General features: G+C 41.0%; 1 protein-coding gene across 2 annotated transcripts in view; it reads left to right on the forward strand.

Moving 5' to 3' along the window:
- Positions 1-837: 837 nt before the first annotated feature.
- AIF1L (allograft inflammatory factor 1 like) overlaps positions 838-19,596 on the forward strand; it is a 37,129-nt gene continuing 18,370 nt past the window's right edge. The window contains exons 1-3 of one of the 2 annotated variants that reach the window (XM_051980233.1): positions 838-1,038; positions 1,291-1,352; positions 18,062-18,128. In XM_051980233.1, coding sequence (XP_051836193.1) covers positions 996-1,038; positions 1,291-1,352; positions 18,062-18,128 — 172 coding nt within the window. In that variant the 5' untranslated portion in view covers positions 838-995. The remainder of the gene's footprint in view (positions 1,039-1,290; positions 1,353-18,061; positions 18,129-19,596) is intronic. The other variant, XM_051980234.1, reaches the window with a different exon arrangement.

Genomic DNA, 19,596 nt, shown 5'->3' on the forward strand with positions numbered 1-19,596 from the left:
CCACCTCCTTCCTTCTTCCCCTACAGCAAGTAATCTAATATAGGTTAAACAAGTACAATTCTTCTAAATCCATTTCCACATTTATCATGCTGCACAAGAAAAATAAAATCAAAAAGAAAAAAAAGCAAGCAAACAACAACAAAGGTGAAACTACTATGTTGTGATCCACTTTCAGTCCCCATAATCCTCTCTTTAGATGCAGATGGCTTTCTCCATCACAAGTCTATTGGAATTGGCCTGAATCACACCTCTTAATAAATATTTATTAAGTACTTTTTATAGGTCAAGTCTGCGCTAAACACCGGAAATACAAAAAGAGATAAAAGACATTCCTTGATCTCCAGGAATCTATATTCTAATGGGGAAGACAACTAGCAAATGGAGACCAAAAAGAAAGCAAGCTATGTACGGAATAAATAGGAAGTAGTTAATAGAGGAAAAGCACTGGAATTGAGAGATTAAGGAAAAGATTTCCTATAGATGGGATTGAGAAAATGCTCCTGAGAAATAGAGGGTCTTGACTCGCCCTCTCCCACACACCAGCATACCATCCTAGACTTACTAGACTCTGCGGACTCTCGGGCAGGCACACCTTATTCTTTCAGGGAATCTGTGCCCTTAAAACTCTCGTTACATATTGGGAATTTCCGCAGGGGATTCTGATGGAAGAGGCGAAAGGGTGGGAGTTCCAACTTGTGGGCAAACGAGGGTTAAAATTTCCCTCGGGCTAGGAGGACAGCAACAGGTTGAGGCGGGCTGGGCTGTTTTCTGCATATTTCCTTTTTCTCCAGCAGAGGGTCTGGGCTCTCTCAGTTGTCCTACATAATAGTTGCATTGAAGAGAGGCTGGGCTGTCTTGGGAGGGGGGTGTGACCGGAGCTCTGCCGGTCCCTCCCCCCTACTGCTGCCCCCAGCCACTGGCGCCTCTGGCCAGAGCACTCCACAGCCCACTTCTCTGATTCTCCTCAGGAGGTTTCACCGCAGAGAGCCAGAAAGATGGACTTCGGCATGTCTGTTACCCTGAGCAAGAGATTCCAAGGTAAAACGATCTTTCTGTCTTCCCGTTGCCCTTACGCCTCCATCCTTAGCCCCCACCCCCACCCCCTCCTGCTTCGGACACCTGCCTATCCCCAAACCACTTCCCATAGTCCTCCAACTTTCAATCCTGCAGAGGATTTTCCAAGTTAACTTTTTACAGCCTAGAATGTCTGGGGGAGAGATTGTCATGCCTCTTGGAAGAGATGAGCACCTTCCTTGCTCGCTTCAAAACTACCCTCTTTGTTTTCTACAGGAGGGAAAGCATTCGGCTTGCTGAAAGCCCGGCAGGGGAGGAGGCTGGAGGAAATTAACAGGGTAAGAGAGCCATTGGCTGCCTCTAGGTGGCTGGAAAAACTTCCCCCTGATCGATCTGTAGTTTCGCACGATTTACGTCGGGAGATGGTAGCTTTGTTTCTCTCCTTTTCCACACTAGAGTGAACTGGAGTCTATTTGGCTTCCCCCACCTCATTTAGTATCTTTCTTTGGGAAATATTTGTGTCTTCTCTAAAACGAACTTTTGGAATCTGCCTCCGTCCACATTTGCAACCTAAAAGTTCATTGATCTCTCTCTTTTTCCCTTTTTCCTCTTTTTTATTCTTCTTTTCCTCGGGACTATGATTGTGATAGACCTGTATTTTGCCCACCCCTTACTAAACTCTTGTCTTCCATAACTTCACCTTTTCTAAATGCATGTCCTAATTAACCCTTTTTCCTCCCTCCACTAAACAAGTTAGATCTTTCTCCCAATTTGCTCAAGATTACTGAAGTTTCAGGTTGCAAATTGTTAATCCCTAACCCAGAAATGTGGGGTAGGGACAGATCATTCTTGGTGAGTATGGTTCTGTCTTTCTCATGATCAGCGAATTTAGGATTGCTTAAGAAAAACTCAATCTGAGAACAAATGATATAAAGGCCAGTTTGGAAGTCTTAAAATCATAGAAAATTAGATCATTTAGGACTTCAGAACAAAGAAGATGAGAGGTAAACTGGAGTTTACATATCCAGTTTAATTCCTTTAACAGATGGAGAAACAGAGGTCCAGAGAGACAAGTCAAATGACTTGATTAAGATCTCCCAGACTTGGGTCAAGAACTTAGATCTCCTTACTTTGAGATCTTTGCTCTTTTCACTACGTTTTATGGATTAAATGCATATTTTGGTTCCTAGATGTTAGGAGTCCTTTCTGTTCCCTTTTCCCCCCATCTCATCCACAAGTTGGGTTCAGGAGTATTACTGATATCTCCCCATTCCTAAGCTTCCCACTTCTATGCTTTATTTATAGCTCTTAAAAGAACTTCCTGAGAAGGCAAAGAACTTTTCTCTCTGTTAGGACAGAGAGAAAAGAGATTTTTTTTAAAAATCAGTTTATATAAGCAATTCTTTTAGCTCTAAAGAAGACAAGGGAATTTAGTCTTGGGAGAAGTATGCCTGCATAATTTCAGTGAAATAATAAGGTTTTTATTTTGGACTAGGTAACCTCCACTCCCAAGGGAGAAAATTTCAAACTCTTCCTGAAAGACAATAAGGGCAATAAGAACAATAAAGAGAATTTATATAGTGCTTTAAGATTTGCAAAGTGCTTTCTAAGTCAGAATCTTCTAGGGCTGGTAGTACAATGGCTATTTACATCTCCCTTTTAGAGATAAGCTTTATCTTAACCATGTGAATTGACTTGCTTAGGACCACCTACTCAGTAGTTTTTAGAGAAAGTATTTCTAGTTCCAGGTCTATTCCAGATCTATTATCACAGACTTTCCATCTCTATCCCCAAGACCTGACCCTCTCTCAGTATATGCTTTATTCTTCTGAATTATAGTGCCTATTTCCCATGGTCTGTCCTTCTAGTACTATACTATGGGGATTGGACTTGGGCAGTATGTGCTGAGGCAGGAGTGTGGGATATGCAGTGGCAGGCTTTCTAATCTACCTGGCTATTTGTTTTGGTTTGTCTAGTAGTATGGGATTCTTCTTCCAGACATTGGAAATTTGGGGAAGTAGGGGAGCTTCTAGGATTTCCATGCACATCTTGTGTCTTTCAGGTCTCCCAAATGAGTTGACTCACCCTATGCTCTCTGCCCCTCAAAGCCCTTGGAAAGGAAAATAAGATAGGGTGCTCAGGGCCTTCTGGAAGATGCTTCCTGTTCATTCTCAGGTCAGCTCTGATGTGGAACTGCCTGGCAGGTCATCAGGAAGATACTGCCAGATTCATACTCAATTCTTGGCTCTTCATGAGGCCACTGGACAAGATCCTGGTACTTTAACCTCTTCCAGGTCCCAGTGGGGCCGCTCCAGCCCAGGGTTGAGTTACATGCTGGATGAGTTCACCCAAAGCCAGCAGGACCCTGAGTATTTGGCTGTTGAAGTCAGGACTGGGGAACGTAGTCAGACTGGAGAAACAATGGAGGGGGGCCGGCTTAGCCGGCTGTTTCCTCATCCAGCCACACCCTCAAGAGATCAGGGGTGAGCTAGAATGAGATGGAATGGGGTGGGAATCTTAGAAGCAATAAATCTTATGGTAGAATGACTAAGAGATCATCTATTAACTCCCCCTTGGAATCTTAGGGATGAGGAAACTGAGGTTAAAATCATTTGCTCAAGGATAAACCAAGATGTAGTAGGGAACTAACTTTGGGAGGGACTGAGGCTGTTTTGGGAAGAGGGAGCTTTGAATTTGAATTAACAGAGGATCTACCTCGAATGAGGTCTAGATGAGGAAATTTAATTGGGCCTCTGGAGCTAGTCCCATTCCATGTTTATTTGTCTCTTTTCTCTCTGACCCTAGGGCGGGGCTGGTCTCAACCTAACCTGGAGCTATCTGGTTTTGTTAATTCTAGGGCCAAGCCCTCATCACCTGAGCTCTAAACATACCCACAAGCAATAGCAGCTCTCTGCCCCCAACAGTAGCCACTGTGTTAGGAATGTAGGCTAGGAGGTCTCTGTGTACCTTGTAGTACTTGACTGGGATGAGTTGATAAGTCAAGGGCCAAGTGTGAGCTGCAAGACAGGCTCAGGATTGGTGAGATGAGTTTCCCCCCCCAAGGGATTTTGTATTTTGCACTGTGCTTAGAGACAAATTGAGCAGTTGCAGCATTTAGAAGTCTAGAATTTGAACAAGATGTTTGTACAAAAGCCTGGCCCACAGGTTAAAATCTCTGATATGCTTGTGAACAGTTGGAATGATATGGGAGATCATCAAAGAATAGACTGCGGCCAGAAACAAAAAACAAAAATGAAGCAAACCTTTTCTTTTTTTCTTTTCTTTCTTTCTCTCTTTCTCCCTCTCTCTCTTTCTCTCTTCCTTCCTTCCTTCCTTCCTTCCTTCCTTCCTTCCTTCCTTCCTTCCTTCCTTCCTTTCTTTCTTTCTTTCTTTCTTTCTTCTTTCTTTCTTTCTTCTTTCTTTCTTTTTTTCTTTTCTTTCTTTCTTTCTTTCTTTCTTTCTTTCTTTCTTTCTTTCTTTCTTTCTTTCTTGCCTTCTTGCCAAGGACCATTTGGATATTTATAACATCATTCACAGGTCATACAGAATTATCAGCTTCTAGAACTTAAGTAGTGGAAAGTTATTGCATGTAACTTTCAGTTCATCTTTGCCTGTGGTGTCTTGTGGGCTGGACAGTAGTCATCTCTGAATTAGGGCTTTGTCTCAAGGTACCAAAGTTTATTTTAAAAGTTTTTATTGATGTTCTTCCCATTACAATCATTTCTTGGGGGTTAAAAATACCTACTCCTGGATCTTTCCTAATAATGAAGAAAAAATAATAAAGAAAACATCTAACATAGTGACTGGTCACATCTGACTATCTGCGTATGCGTGTGTATCTGTGTGTGTATGTATGATATGTATACAATTTCATCTTGGCAGTCTCCTCTCTGCTTGGGAACAGGAGTTATGGCTCATTATCCATTTTCTAGAACATTTATATTTTTAGAGTCATTGCCTATATCCTTTTGGGTCTGCTGATTTCATTCTATATCAGGATATATTCTATGTTTATATACTCTATATCAGTCCATAAAAATTTCCCCATATTACTTTGAATTTGTTGAATTTGCTATTCACAATCTATTACATTCATTCATTCATGTACCATAGTTATTTTCACTCATTCTTCCCCTGGTGAATATTTAGGTTATCAAAAGCACTACAATGGGGAACAAATCTTTCAGTAGCGCATAACTAAGAAAATTTAGCAATTAGGGAGCAAAAAGAATTGACTTGCTCTCCACCCCTAGATACTAGGAAAGCCCCTCTTGGACCTGTCCACCAGCACCCTTGAGTTGATGATTTAAGGCCATGTTTTCTGCCAGTTACCCCAGAAACAGTTTGTGCTGTCATGGCCCCATTATCACTTGCTATGGCGCTGGAGGGTTGCCCAAAAGAGTTTGGAGGCAATTTCCCAAAGAGGAGCATGCATAGTCCTCAGGGGATTCTGTGTAAGAGATTTGCATTCAAGGTCAAATGCCCCTCAGTGACTTCCCCTCCCAACTCTCCTGAGAGTCTGGGAATGTGTAAACTTCTTTCCTTCCCTCCTCTGCACTTTTCCCATCACATTGGTGGTGCAACTGCTGGTACAGAATATGTGTGTGTACACCAAGCCAGTGGCCTGCTGAAAGTGGCAGTCAGCCACCTTTGCCCGCTCTGGAGAAGAATAGAGGTCATTGTGAGAGGAAGCACCTTCAGTTCTGATGTGCAGCCTCTGTTTGGTACCAAACATGTTGCACTTGGAGACACTAGTTGTTCTGTACCATGGAAGGGAAGCCTGGTGTTGGGGTCCTAAAGAACCTTTCCTTGTGGAGTTCTTTGGTGTCAGTACTAGGTCCTTAGGGATTTCAGTGACGCAGGGCTCCAGGTCAAAAACTGATAACCAGATAGAGAAAAATAGAAACGTTCCCCATGGGAACATTCGAGTTGGATAATTTGGCCCATAATTTGGAGGATGGCATCAGAAAAAGAGCCATTCGATCTGCTTCTATTCTACAGCTCTTTCCTCTTTTCTTCTGAGCAAACTAGAAACCTTCCCATCTGCTGTCTGGGCTGGGGCAGTCCAGCTCTAGACTTCTGTTTTTGTTTTTTCACTGTGTGTATTTTGTCTAAAAAACTATGGAGATTAAGGCCTGAGCACTGCCCCCCACTCTTCCCGCATAGTTGACATTCTCCACAGCCCAGATGACAGGACAAGGGCCACCCCAGGCCAGCCAGGTCCAGCCTTATATGGGAAAGGGAGAAAATTGCTCAGACTTCCCACAGGGGCCAGGAGGCCCAGGATTGTGTGGGCAGAGCTTTAGAATGCCCAGGCTGCCTCTGTCTGCCTAGTCTGGAAAGATTGTAGGAGAATGGAAAGAGTAATTGGATCAGCATCCAAGGATATGGATTCTAATTCCAATTCTGTTCTTTATTGACTGGGTGTCCTCTGGCCGGTCACTTCTTTATTTGCAAAAGAAAGGGAAGTGGGGAAGAGAAGAGAGATTGGATCTCTAAAGTCTCTGCCAGCTCTAAATCTGGGATTTTGTAAGGTCTTATGAATTCAGGAATTACCTTCAGAGTAATATTTGACTCACTTTTGTAGAGACACAGTCTGCCCGGGCTCTGGTTCACCAGCTTATTGCAGTCTTGCTCTTACACAGTGCTCTCTTGCTTGGAGGGATAAGGATCTCTGGTCCAAAGCCAGCCCCATTCTCATACGCCCTCCCAAGTGGTTTAAAGAACTTTTAAAGTTTTACATCCACCTTATTTCAGAAGAGTCACTTTAGAATGAAAGTAATACACATACTGTAAAATACTAGGCACAAATCATCTGAGTGTGTAACCCCTCTGAGTGTCTGCATGTCCATTCACAAGAGAGGACAGGGGTCTGCAACTGTACCTGGGAAGGCTGTGTGCCTCTCAGTGCCACCAATATATGTGCCTAGGTGAATGTGCTCAATTGGCATTGCAAAAACACCCTTCTCTCTTGCTCTTCCTTAATATATTATAAGGGAGATGGCTGATAAGCTGCCACGTGAGCCCCAGATATGGTATCACCACCAAAGGTTCAGCCGGCCTTGGCTGCTTTGGGACCGGAGTCATGGGGAGCTGAAGATGGAATTTCTTTGGGGTTTGATCATTTGCGTAATTGGTTGTTTTTCTCTCATTCTGATCATTGGCAAGAGGGTTAAGTCCTCTCAAGGAAAGAGCTTCCACGGGGAATGTGAGATCTTGGTCTTGAGGATCACCTTTACAGAGCTACTGCCCAGATCACAAGTAATACAGTCCTGACCTTGTAGAAGCTATACTGTGCTATACCAATAAAGACACTGGAACCTTTCTGTAAGGCTGAATTTGGGCCCAAGCCTTATACTCAAATTCACTTTGGTCTTTTGAGACATTGGACCCCTTTGGATGAGAGCCAGGGCATAACTGGCTTTCATCCTGTTCTTCCATTCATGGCCCTCCACAGGATAAAACAAGACCAAACAGGGTAGGGAAGGTGCAGGCAGGCAAGAGTTAGAGTTCAGAAAAGGCAGCTAAGTCAAGAAGGAACAGTCAGCTAGGCTGGCAGGGTCTAGTAATAAATAGATCAAGCTCTGATGCCCAATGTCATATATTGGATCCTTAAATGTTCTTCAGGCTGAAATCAGAGGATCATAGCTAAAACCTAGAAAGAAGCAAGATTGGTAGAATCCTCAGAAGGTCTTTATAGGACATTCTATTTCAAATAATGTCATCCTAGAACTCTAGGAAATTACGTCAAAAGTCAAAGTAATCCAACTCTTGCCTAGAGTTTGAATGTCTTCAGTGACTTTCCAACAAGTAGTTAATTGATCCCTTTTGGAAATTAAAATAGCAATAATAATAATTATTAAAATAGCTAGCATTTATGTTGTTGTTTGGTTGTTTTCAGTTGTGTCTAATTCTTTGTGACCCCAACTGTAGTTTAAAAAGATATTAGAGTGTTTTACCATTTTCTGCTAATTTTACAGAAGAGGAAACTGAGGCAAACTAGGCTAATTGACTTGCCTAGGGACACACATAGTAAGCATCTAAGGCTGAATTTGAATTTAGAAAAATGAGTCTTCCTGGCTCCAGGCCTAGTATTCTAGACACTGCCCCAGTTAGCATTTATATTTCGTTTATTACTGGTGTAGGCTATGTCTGATTCTATTCCACAGTCCTAGAAACCAGAGCCAGGGTTTAAATCCAGACCCGTCTTGTCTCTAGGTCCTGTGTTCTTTTTACTGTGCCACAGTGATTTATAATCTCTGGACCTCAGGTTCCTCTTCAGTAAAATCAGAGGATTGGACTGCATGATCTCTGTGGTTCCTTCCACAGTTAACTTCACTCCAAATCTCTCAGACAGGCTGTAGTAAGTCTTTTTTGCTCCTAAAATTCTCCCTGGCTACTTTGAGAATGGTCGTATACTACTCCTTTCAGGAAACTGTAGAGATAGAGGTGCAACCTTCCTGTATTCTAATACCAACTTTTTGTTCTGTCAGTGGAAGTGAAAATCCTCTGTTTCTTCCTTTTCAATTTGGAGGTAGATCCTGAAACAGGACTGGAAGCAGCAGTCTCTCTAGGACAAGTGAGGATTCTTCTTTCCAGGGTTCTCACAGCATCACCCTGATTAACTAATCCCTAATAAGATGGCTGCTATAGCAATGATGAAATAATGGGAATGGAGACTACCTGGGGAAACCACACTGGTTTAGATAATCAGGACTTTTGGTATAGGTTAAGTTGGACTGGACTTGTGGACAGATTCAGACTCTGCCAGAGTACAAGTGGTGAATAATTTCCCAGTGTCAGAGTTGTAGCTAGACCACTTTACATAAACTAGCTCATTCAGTCTTTCCAACTACCCCAGAAGATGTTGTTTCAGAACTTCCCTAATCTTCGTAAGCCTATTTGGGGGTTTTCTTGGCAAATATGCTGATGTGGTTGGCCCTTTCCTTCTCCAATTTATTTTTTAAAACTTTATAAACGGAGATAAATAGGGTTAAGTGATTTGCCTAGGATCACATAGCTTAATTGTAAGTTATCTGAGTCAGGATTTGCAGTTAGGAAAGGAGAATCTTCCTGGTTCCAAACCCTGTGTTCTACTTTATTACTTAGCTTCCCAATAAGGAAGATGCTATCATTCTCATTTTACAACTTGAGAGAAGTTTAGTGACTTGCTCAGGATCACTCAACTAAGTGACTGAGACAGGATTTAAACTCAATTCTTCAAGGAAGACTAATTTTTCAATCTGCTAAATCATTTTGTCCCCACTAAGCCGTTTATTTATGTTTATGCATTTCCCTTTTTTTTTTAAAAGCATCACTGTCCTTTCTCAGTAACTCCACCTCTACTACAACATTTTCTTTTGTAATATTCAAGTGGAATGAATAACATATGGATAGAACATGTTCTATCTGCACAACATCTACATGAGATAAGAAGGGCAGGGATTATTAGCCCTGTAGAAACATAATGAAAATCTTTTTACTTTCTTAAAAATTATATTTCTGTAAAAAATAAAGGCCTTTCCAGACTTTTGGGAAAAACTCCTTGGAAAAGATCAGGGCAAAAGACCACAATGGTTATTTTTAGGAAAATGAAGTAAAAGTGATAACCAAATTTAACTACACCTTCCTCAAACTTTAAAGGATTTGATTATTGACCTAAGAGAAATATCTCTTTACCTCGCCTTAATCACTGATTAGTAACAAACTGATAGCTGCTAGAGATCTTAAGCTTAAGAAGGCCTAGATCTCCACTGCATCCAGGGCCATTTCCAGTCATTTTGATCTATATCTGGCCACTGGACCCAGATGTCTCTGGAGGGGAAAATGAGGCAGGTGACCTGGCACAACTCTCCCTCACTTAAATCCAACTCACTTGCATGTCATGGCATCACATCCCTAATGTCATAGTCCTCTTCATTTATCCACTTGAAGTCTTTGTTAGGCTGGCCTTCTATACTGAGAAAGGATTAAGATATCTGTTGGAGGTGGGAAGTCCCTTTGTTGAACTTCAAAAGTAAGACCCACTAGTCCTGGAAAAAATAAGGTAATAATTTAGATGCTCCTTTATGAAACATTAACCCAGAGGTATTTTAAGATATCTTTTCTTTATTTAAGATTCCTCTAAGTGTTACCAAAAAATCTTTTGGGGGCAGAGAGTCATGTCCAGAGGCATGGGAGACTATTGCCAGTTTGGACATCTCTTTAAGTTAGAAATAGCTTAGATATGAAATGATAAATTGTTTCTAGCAGACTTGAATCTAAAATTACAGAGTATTAGTATTTTTTTTAAATAACTTTTTATTGACAGAACCCATGCCAGGGTAATTTTTTGCAGCATTATCCCTTGCACAGAGTATTAGTATTAATCTTTTTTTCTTTCAACTTCCTTAGTTTATAGATAAGAAAACTGATTCTACTTAAGGTTAAGTCACTTGCCCCACATCACATAGCAAGGTCTATGACAGTGCATACTGTGAGCTCAGCTGAGGCTTCTGAATACAGGTTCAAAGTTCTTTTTGCCATGCCATGCTGACTATTTAGAAAGAGTTCAAGACCAGGGCAAGTCACACTATGTGATGGCCTTACCCTGACACAAGAAACCATCTCTATTCCTGGGAAATCCGATTAAAATGTACTCCATGAGTGGTCTTCAAGGAGAAAGTAAGTCAGGGATTCTTAACATGGGGTATGTGAACTTTTTTTTTAAATAACTACTTTTAAATATAATTTTTAAAAAAATATTTTAATATAATTTTTATATTTTAAATATAATTGGTTTCCTTTGTAATTCAATGTATTTTATGCATTTTAAAACGTCATTCTGAGAAAGAGTCCTAGGCTTCACCATACGGCCAAAACAGGTTAAGAATCCTTTGCAATAACGTAATTTGAAGCCTTAAGTGTGTGTGTCTCTCTGTGTGTGTTTTATGTATATATATGTGTAAAGGTGAGGTGATAAAGTGAAGTAAATTTGACCTTGATGGTAGCTGAGTATTGTTGAGCTGAGCAAGCTATTGATATAGAATGAGAGAGAGAACATGGAGCTTGGGCTTTTTTAAAAAAATATGTTTTTACTGATATCTTCTGTTTCTTACATTATCAGTTTTCCAAATATCCCTCTAAATTCCCTTTCCAGAGACATCACAGAACAAATAGAATTTTTTAGAAAAGAAAAATTATCACAACAGATCAGTACATTGAAAAAGTCTGAAAATGTATATAATAAGCTCTTTGTCAACTTCCCACTTCCACAAAGGAATAGGTTGGGGATATTTTCTAATACTTCTTCATTCAACTTCTGAAGAATCTTTATAATTTTGTTACATTTACTTTTAACTTTTGTGGTTTGTGGTTGGTTATTCTTTCTATTTAGATTGTTGTAGTAACTGTGTATATTGTTTTCTTTGCTCAGCTCATTTCACCTTGCATCAGTTCATATAGATTCCATATTTCTCTATTCTTTGTACATCATTTCTTACAGCACAGTAGTATTCCACAACATTCACATATCACAATTTGTTAGCCTTTGCCCAATTTATGGGTACCTATTTTATTTCTAATTCTTAACTATCCTGTCTCTTCCAAAATATTTTGGAGTATATGGAGAATTTCTTCTTATTAATAACTTTCTTGGGGTATAAACCCAGCACAGGATTCTCGGGTTCAAAGGGTATAGACATTTTAATCACCTTATTTCCATAATTCCAAATTGATTTTCAAAATAATTGAGCATTATACTGCTCCACCAACAATGTATTAGTGTGCCTATTACTCCATAGCCCCTCCAACATTGCTGTTTACAATTTTCTTGTCATTTTTACCAATTTGCAGGTTTGTTTTGATTCACATTTCTCAAATTATTAGCTGTTTGAAGTACTTTTTCATATGGCTGTGAATACTTTGCAATTCTTTTGAGCACTGTTAACATCCTTTGACCAGTTATCTCTTGGGGAATGATATAAATGTATGTCTATAGCTATATATATCTGTATTTATACACATATGATTGGTAAATGTGTGTGGTTGTTTTTTGTACATATTTCTTGGATACCAAATCCTTGGAGAAATTTGATAAAATGTTTTTTCCCATTCCACCACTTCCTTTCTATCTCAGTGCATTGTTGTTTGTGCTGAAGCTTTTCAGTTTCAAGTAATCAGTTATCTGTTTTATCTTTTGTAATTGCTTTTATCTCCTATCCATAGGTGTGAAGCCCTTAAAATTTTTTTTGATTTTTATTTTTCTCAGTTACATGTAAAAACCAACATTTTTGGGGGATTGCGCATGTACCTTTTAAAAAACATATTTCCTTATGAATTGTGTTGGGAGAGAAAAATCGGAACAGAAAAAAAAAAAAGAAAACTGGGGGAAAGTCAATATAGCATGTGTTGATTTACATTCAGTCTCCATAGTTCTCTCTCTGAATGCAGATGGCATTTTCTATCCAAAGTTTACTGGGATTGCCTTGGATCATTGAACCATTGAAAAGAACCCAGTCCATCACAGTTGGTCCTCGAATAATCTTGCTATTGCTGTGTACAATGTTTTCCTGGTTCTGCTTGTTTTGCTCAGCAACAGTTCATGTACATCTTTCCAGGGCAGGGCCTTTTTTTCTTTAAGCTTTTCATTTTCCACTGGGGGAACCATTTCTTTCCATCCCAGTCACTTTCCCAAGTCACAACCCAAAGCACTATTATCAGAGTTCTGGGCCAAGGACAATGGCTCCCTCTTTAGTATATACGTTTGAATCAGTCCCAAGAAGAGCAAGGAAATCTAGGGAGGGCACTGAATGGAATTCTTGGACTGGAGTCAGGAAGGAAGTCAGGAGTTAAAATCCAACCTCAAATGCTTACTAACTGTGTGACCCTGTCAGTTTCCTCAAATGTAAAATGAGAATAACTTGACCACACAGGGATGTTGTGAAGAGCCAGCGAGGTAATGATTATAAAGTGCCTGTTACAGAGTGAATGCTTAATAAATGCTTATTCCCTTTGCACACTTTTAAGAAAGAAGCTGTGGACAGGACAGGATGAGAGGCAGGCAGTCCAAATGGCTGGAGTCAGACATGAAGCCAAGAAGGCTGTACTGGCCATTCAGCTGCCCAAGAGCCCCTGCTTGCTGTGTTCTCTCCTTCCGCTGTGTGTCTCTTGTGAGAGGGTGGAGGAGGTGGAGGGAGGGGAGTTCTGTCAGCAGCAGCTGCTGTGAGCCGTGGGCCAGCTCTGAGGACCATCTGGAGGAGATATGGAGGAGGGTCAGCCTCTCTCTCTTGCAGTTTGAACTCAGCTGCTTCTTCCTTTACTGGGCCCTCTGTTAGCTAAGGCATTTGGCTTTTTGGGCCGTAGGAGAAAAGAGGCTACTTTAACCTCCCTTCTCATGACTCTTCTTACCCCAACCCATATGCCTAAGAAAGCCTTATGGGTACTAGAGAAATAAGGGGTAGTGACTAGTGACTTCTAGACTTAGCAGGAAAGAAGTGCAGAAAACCCAGAGCTTTGCACAAATAGAATTCTAAAGAAACAATGGATCTAGAATGGACTTTAGAGATCCTCTAATTCAACTCCTCCATTTTACAGATGCAAAAGGACTTGACCAAGATCCCACAACTAAGTAGTAAAGCCGATGGCATGGTACAGTAAGAATATAGAATGTGCATGGTGGAAGAGGCTCAACCTTCTTATTTTAAAGATGAGAAAACTGAGGCCCAAATTCAAACAGCAAGTTAGTGACAAAAGTGGGATTTGAAATTGGAGGACTGGGTACAAATCCTGGCCTTCTGCTAATTACCTTTGTGACTGTGGGTAAGTTATTTCCTCTCTCTGAATCTCAGTTTCCCCATCTGTAAAATGGGATAGGGATGATAAAACTAGATATTGCAAGTCCCTCCCATTTTATGAGATTGGAAGCCAGGTATTCTGATTCCCAATGTGTGATTATTTTCTCTTCACCATATTTGCAACTTTTCTGTTTTTTTCTTTTTGGTGAGGCATTTGGGGTTAACTGACTTGCCCAGGATCATACAGCTAGGAAGTGTTGTGTCTGGGGACGGATTTGAATTCAGGTCCTCCAGACTTCAAGGCCAGTACTCTATATACTATACTATCTATCTCCCTCTGCATCTTCTTTTTTCAAAGGAATTTGTTTAAGGGGATCAAAATGAAAATATTTTTATCAGATGTAATTGAAAACTTACCACTTACCCTGATTAGCTCTGCCCTGCATTTAGGAATATAGTTTATATTTCTTCTACTTATGTTCAGCTCTGAAATTTTTCCCATTGTTTCTTAGGTAGGGGTTTTACTTTTGAGAAAATTGGTTTTTGAGACCTGATTTTGGCCCCATTCCCTAAATAGGGAATTATTGTATATACTAATGGTACTCAGTAAATGTTTGTTGAATGAATACATGAATTAATAAATCAATCCATCCATTTTCAAGATAGCATCAGGAGCTGTTACAAGTTTTCACAGAAATTTTGAGCTGGAAGGAACTGTCAAATATCAGATCTAGAAGGGGCATTAGAATATGATATGTTAGAAGTAGGAAAATGGTAGGCTAGAGATGACTTATTCCAACCTCTTCATTTTGGAGAGGAAGTAACTAAGACTCAGAGGAAAGCCCTGGAGGGTAAAAAGGCCTGGAAGAGAAGAAGTCAAGTAGAGAATCTTGAAAGAGAGGGGCCTTAGAGAAGAGAGACTTTGAAGTCCTGGAAGACTAGATTCAGTTTACAGTAAAATGAATATAAAAGAGAAGGCCCAGGCTGCATACAAATCAGGCCCATGTGTGATTACTGGGATTCTGTAGCCTGCTAAGTAAGCTGAGGTTTGTCTTAGGATAGGGCCAGCAGTGCCTGAATGGCCAAGCCAGGGAATTATAGCTGCCAAACTCCAATACCCCAATCAGGGTGGTCACCTTTGCTTCCTCCTTTACAAAGGGTACGTAATACAGACTATTGTTTTGGGAGGATCCATCAGATCCCCTACTCCAGGATCTCTGAACAATTATCTTACACTAGGCCCCTTTGGCAATCCCATGAAGCCTAATAAAACTTTCTCAGAATGATGTATGTGTATATGCATTTGGGTTTATAAACATATATATGTGTATGTCTATCCACATACACACGTGTAAAAATACATGATACAAAGGAAATCAGTTATATTAAAATAAAATTTCAAGATATTAAAATTTTTTTTAAAAAAAGTCACAAGCCCCAGACTAAAACCTCCTGAACTCTAAGGCAGCCCTCTAATTTTACAGAGGTCCAAAGTTACCTGCAGTCAGTGGCAGAAGCAGGACTCTCAATGCTTGCTTTACTGTTCAGATAACTGATTGCATGTGAAAGTGTCAGAGATTTTCACCCCTTCTTGTGTTGACTTGCTCTTTTCATTTAATCTCATTGGCTTCTGGCTGGTTGATTAATGCAATATGGATAATCTGGGAAGAGAGAAGAATTCATAGAGGGGATTTTCTTCCTCCCTTTCTCCCTCCCTTTCTTCCTTCCTTCCTCCCTCCCTCCCTTCCTTCCTTTTTTCCTTTCTTCCCTCACCTAGCCAGAATTATGTAACTTACCCAGAGTCACACAACTAGTAAGTATTTGAGGTCATATTTGCACCCAGATCCTCATAACTTCAAGGCCATTGCTCTATTTATTGTGCTTCCTAGCTGCCCCATATGTCCTTCTCTTGACTGATGAACTATATATGGTAAATGGGAAGTAATCTTAGAGGAAAAACATCAACAGTTAGGGGGATAGGGACCAGGAAAGATTTCTTACAGAAGGTGGGATCTGCCAGCAGGCAGAGTTAAAGAGGAAGAACATTCTAGTCATGGAAGACAGCTGGTGATAAGACACAGAGCAAGAGGTGAAGTGTTATATGGGAAGGAACTGTATGGTCACTAGGCCATACAGTATGTGGAAAGGAATATGAAGGCTACAAAGGAAGGAAGGGATCAAGCTATATAGCACTTTAAAAGCCAAACTGAAGGTTTTATTTTTGATTTTTGTTGTTGTTTGTTGTTCATTCTTGAAGAGCACCATGACATCAGGAAGCTAATACTGTGACATGATTTCAGTCAGGGAGGACTGGGCAAGGTCACCTGCCTCACTTTCCCCTGCAGAGCCTTCTGGGTCCAGGGTCCAGGTATAGATCAGAACGACTGGAGGTGATTCTGGATGCAGTGGAAGATCTGAGCCTTTTTAAGCTAAGGTCTTCAACAGGTCTCACTTTGACTGAGCCAATACCCAATAAGGCTGGATGAGAAATGAGACATAGAGTAGCCTCTTTAGAGTTCATAGGAAGCCACTGGAGTTTATTTGGTGAAAGGATAACATGGTGAGACCTGCATTTTAGAAGATTACTTTAGCAACTGATTGGAGAATAGATTGGAATGGGGAGAGACTCAAGGTGGACACATCAGTCAGCAGACTAAAGCAATCATCCAGGCGTGAGATATTGAAGGTCTGTACCAGGCTGATGGCAGTGTCAGAGGAGAGAAGGGGGTGTATATGAGGGGTTAGAAAAGATGTTTCTAATGATAGGACTTGATATCATTACTTCCTGCTATCCTTGCTACTTATATTCTGAAATCTTCAGCATATAGTTCTGCCACAATGCTGTTTCAAAAACATAAATTTGTTCCAATGTGACTGAAATATCAGGGAACATTTTGAGCATAACTCAAATTTCAAGTTTGCTTATATTTGATTTCTTTCAAGAGGAACATTGAAAAAACAGAAAACTGCATTACATCATAATAATTCACAAGGGCAATGCCTTCATCCACAAGCAAACTTTTGGTCTTTTTCAAGGAAAAGTGTCATGGTTGATGTGTCACTAAGTTTTTGAGCATTGTGCCCCAATCCTATGTTTTACCACAAGCCTTGTAATTTTCATTGCATAATTTTTGCTAAGGCCTATCCTTTTTTTGGAAGGGAATGTGTATGTTCCACTAGGGGAGAACTGATTGTATTCTCCTTCACATTCCCCAGGTAGACCCAAAGTCACTTTTCCCAATCTTCGTACCCCCCCATTCAGATTCTGAAGAAAAAAAAAAAAATAGAAGTTTGAGGAAGTGTGAGAAAGAAAACAAACAAATGTCCCTAAAGAATATTAATCCTTTATATATACATATGACTTCATATTTTTTCCAACACATTTGTATTTATTTAAGGAGATTTATGCCTGATCTGTAAAACTGAATTACTCATACTTTGCTTGCTTAAAGGCAGGGGGTTGAACCAGATGATCTTAAGAGTCCTAAGTTCTGAGATTTACATTCCTCCTTACTTCTGAAAAATTCAAAGTGGCAGTTCTTTACTATAAATTATTCGAAGACTTAAAGGGTTACATAAAGGTTTATATCCCATCTCTGAGGCTTTTTGTATGACCTCTCTAGGTCTCATTTTCTTCATCTGTAAAAATGGGAGGCAGAGGGCCCTGAGCTTCCTTTTAATTCTAGGTCTACGATTCTGGGTTGTTGTTTGACCCTCACAGTAATCTTCAGAGAATAAGGATAGATAGGTCATATATTTATAGTCCCATTTTACAGATGAACAAACTGTGGCTCTGAAACCTCAATTTGCTCAGGATTACAACAAGAAGTGCTTGAAGCTTAGACCTGAACTCAGGTGTACTCTTAGCACCACTTCAGGTGGCCTTGGGAAGGGGAGTCACAGGAGCCATGATGTGTCTGGCCAGGTACCTTGAAGGTATTCAAATCTTACTGAAAGACACTCCTCTCCCCCATTTTGCATCCATCTCCATCTCTAGACTTCAGAGAGCAAGTGTGAACTCACTGTTGCACTGAGCACATCCCTAACACATAGTAGGTGCTTATCTTGTGTTTGTTGAATGAATGCATTAGTGAGGAGCGTATCCAACCAATATCTATTGTCTAAGAAGATAGTAGAGTTCTGGTGCCACCTTGGATTATACCCAGGCTCGTTGACTGGTGGAGGGAGTCTATAGACAAATGAACTTTTGCGTCAGTGAATCCCCCTTCCCTTGTCTTCCCCACCCTTGAGGACTGTTCCTCTCTGTCTCTCAGGAATTTCTCTGTGACCAGAAGTACAGTGATGAAGAAAACCTGGAGGAAAAGCTCACAGCCTTCAAGGGTAAGCCTGGGCTGGTGGCCCCCGGGACTCCCCTGGGAGGGCTTCCCGACGAAGCCCTCTGTCCTGGGAAAGCGCAGAGCCAGTTGCTGTCCCTTGTTCCCTTTGGATGACAGACAATGCAGTCAGACAGATCTCTGTCCCATGGGTCTGGGCCATGACCCTAGATCCATTTTGGAACTCACCCTGTCCCTTTTCCTTTTGTGTTTTTTTCTGGAATCCAGGGCAGAGACGCTGGGTGTGGAATTCTCAGTGAACCTCATTGAGGGGAGAGTTCTTCCCCCCATTCCTTTCTTGGTCCCTCAGCCTGGCGCTCACTTTGGCCTTTCCTGCCCAGAAGGTGCTTGCCACACCTTTAGGGCTTCCTGCCCACAGGACATCCTAGGCAGGAGCCTTTCTCCTTTTCCTGTCCTACCCTGCCTCAGGTCTGCAGGACTGGCTTTTTTCTGCCTTGCTACCCGAGCCCCACTGGCTCTCTGTAGCCTTGTACAATCAGTCCATTGTGAGCGGCCCTCTCCCCCTCCAAGCAGAGAGTCTCAGGAGCCCCTGTGGAGAATGGGCATTTGTGTAGCTGCACTGGGGCAGGGGAGCAGGGGAGCAGGATTTCTGCCCATTGAATCCCAGCAGCACGGGATGAAAAGAAAACACGAACATGGAGCCCATGTTGGAAAAGAGGCAGCATAAAGGCTGCTCTGTCTCACACCATGCCTTCCAGCTTCCAGCTAGCAATCCCCCTCAAAGAAGAAATATATATGTAAGGAGGGTGAGTGGGTAGATTTTTTTTTTTTTTTTGGATGGACCCATACTTACGGGGCAGAGGGAGCTTTGTCCTTGGGCAGGAGATAAGCAGTAATATACAACTTTGTGACCCTAAGCAAACAAACTTTATGCTATGTTAATCAGTCAACAAATATTTACTATACACTGACAAAGTGCCAGCACAGTGTTAAGTATTGGAGTTAACTAAGAAAGGCTAAAAAAAACTTAGTTCCTGCCCTCAAGGAGTTCACTGTCTAAAAGGGGAGAGAATAAGCAAATAACTGGATATAAACAAGAGGAAGACAGTCAGAGAAAAAGTGCTTGCCAACCAAGAAAGGCTTCTTGCAGAAAGTTGAATTTTAGATAACTCTTCTAGGAAATAAGGAACACTTAAGAGATGTGGAGTGAGCAGGCAAAGCTTTCCAGGCCCAAGAGACAGTTAGTGTAAAAGGTTTGGCATGGATTAGAAATTGAGCATCTTGGGGTATAAATACAAGCAAAAACAAAGATAATTTTTGTCCTTAAAGAGCTTACACTAAAGAGGGAGGAGATGATAATTTTTTTTTTTTAAAAAGGAAGATGAAAAAGGAAGGGTTGAGGGAAAGGGAAGTTGGAAAAGATATCGTGTGAAGAGACATGGTGGTGAGTCCAGAAATTCAGAAGCACAGAGGGGAGAGAATGAGGCAGATGTTTGTACCCATTTCCCAAATGA

Source organism: Antechinus flavipes, chromosome 2 (genome assembly GCF_016432865.1).
Source record: "Antechinus flavipes isolate AdamAnt ecotype Samford, QLD, Australia chromosome 2, AdamAnt_v2, whole genome shotgun sequence".
Lineage (NCBI taxonomy): Eukaryota > Metazoa > Chordata > Mammalia > Dasyuromorphia > Dasyuridae > Antechinus > Antechinus flavipes.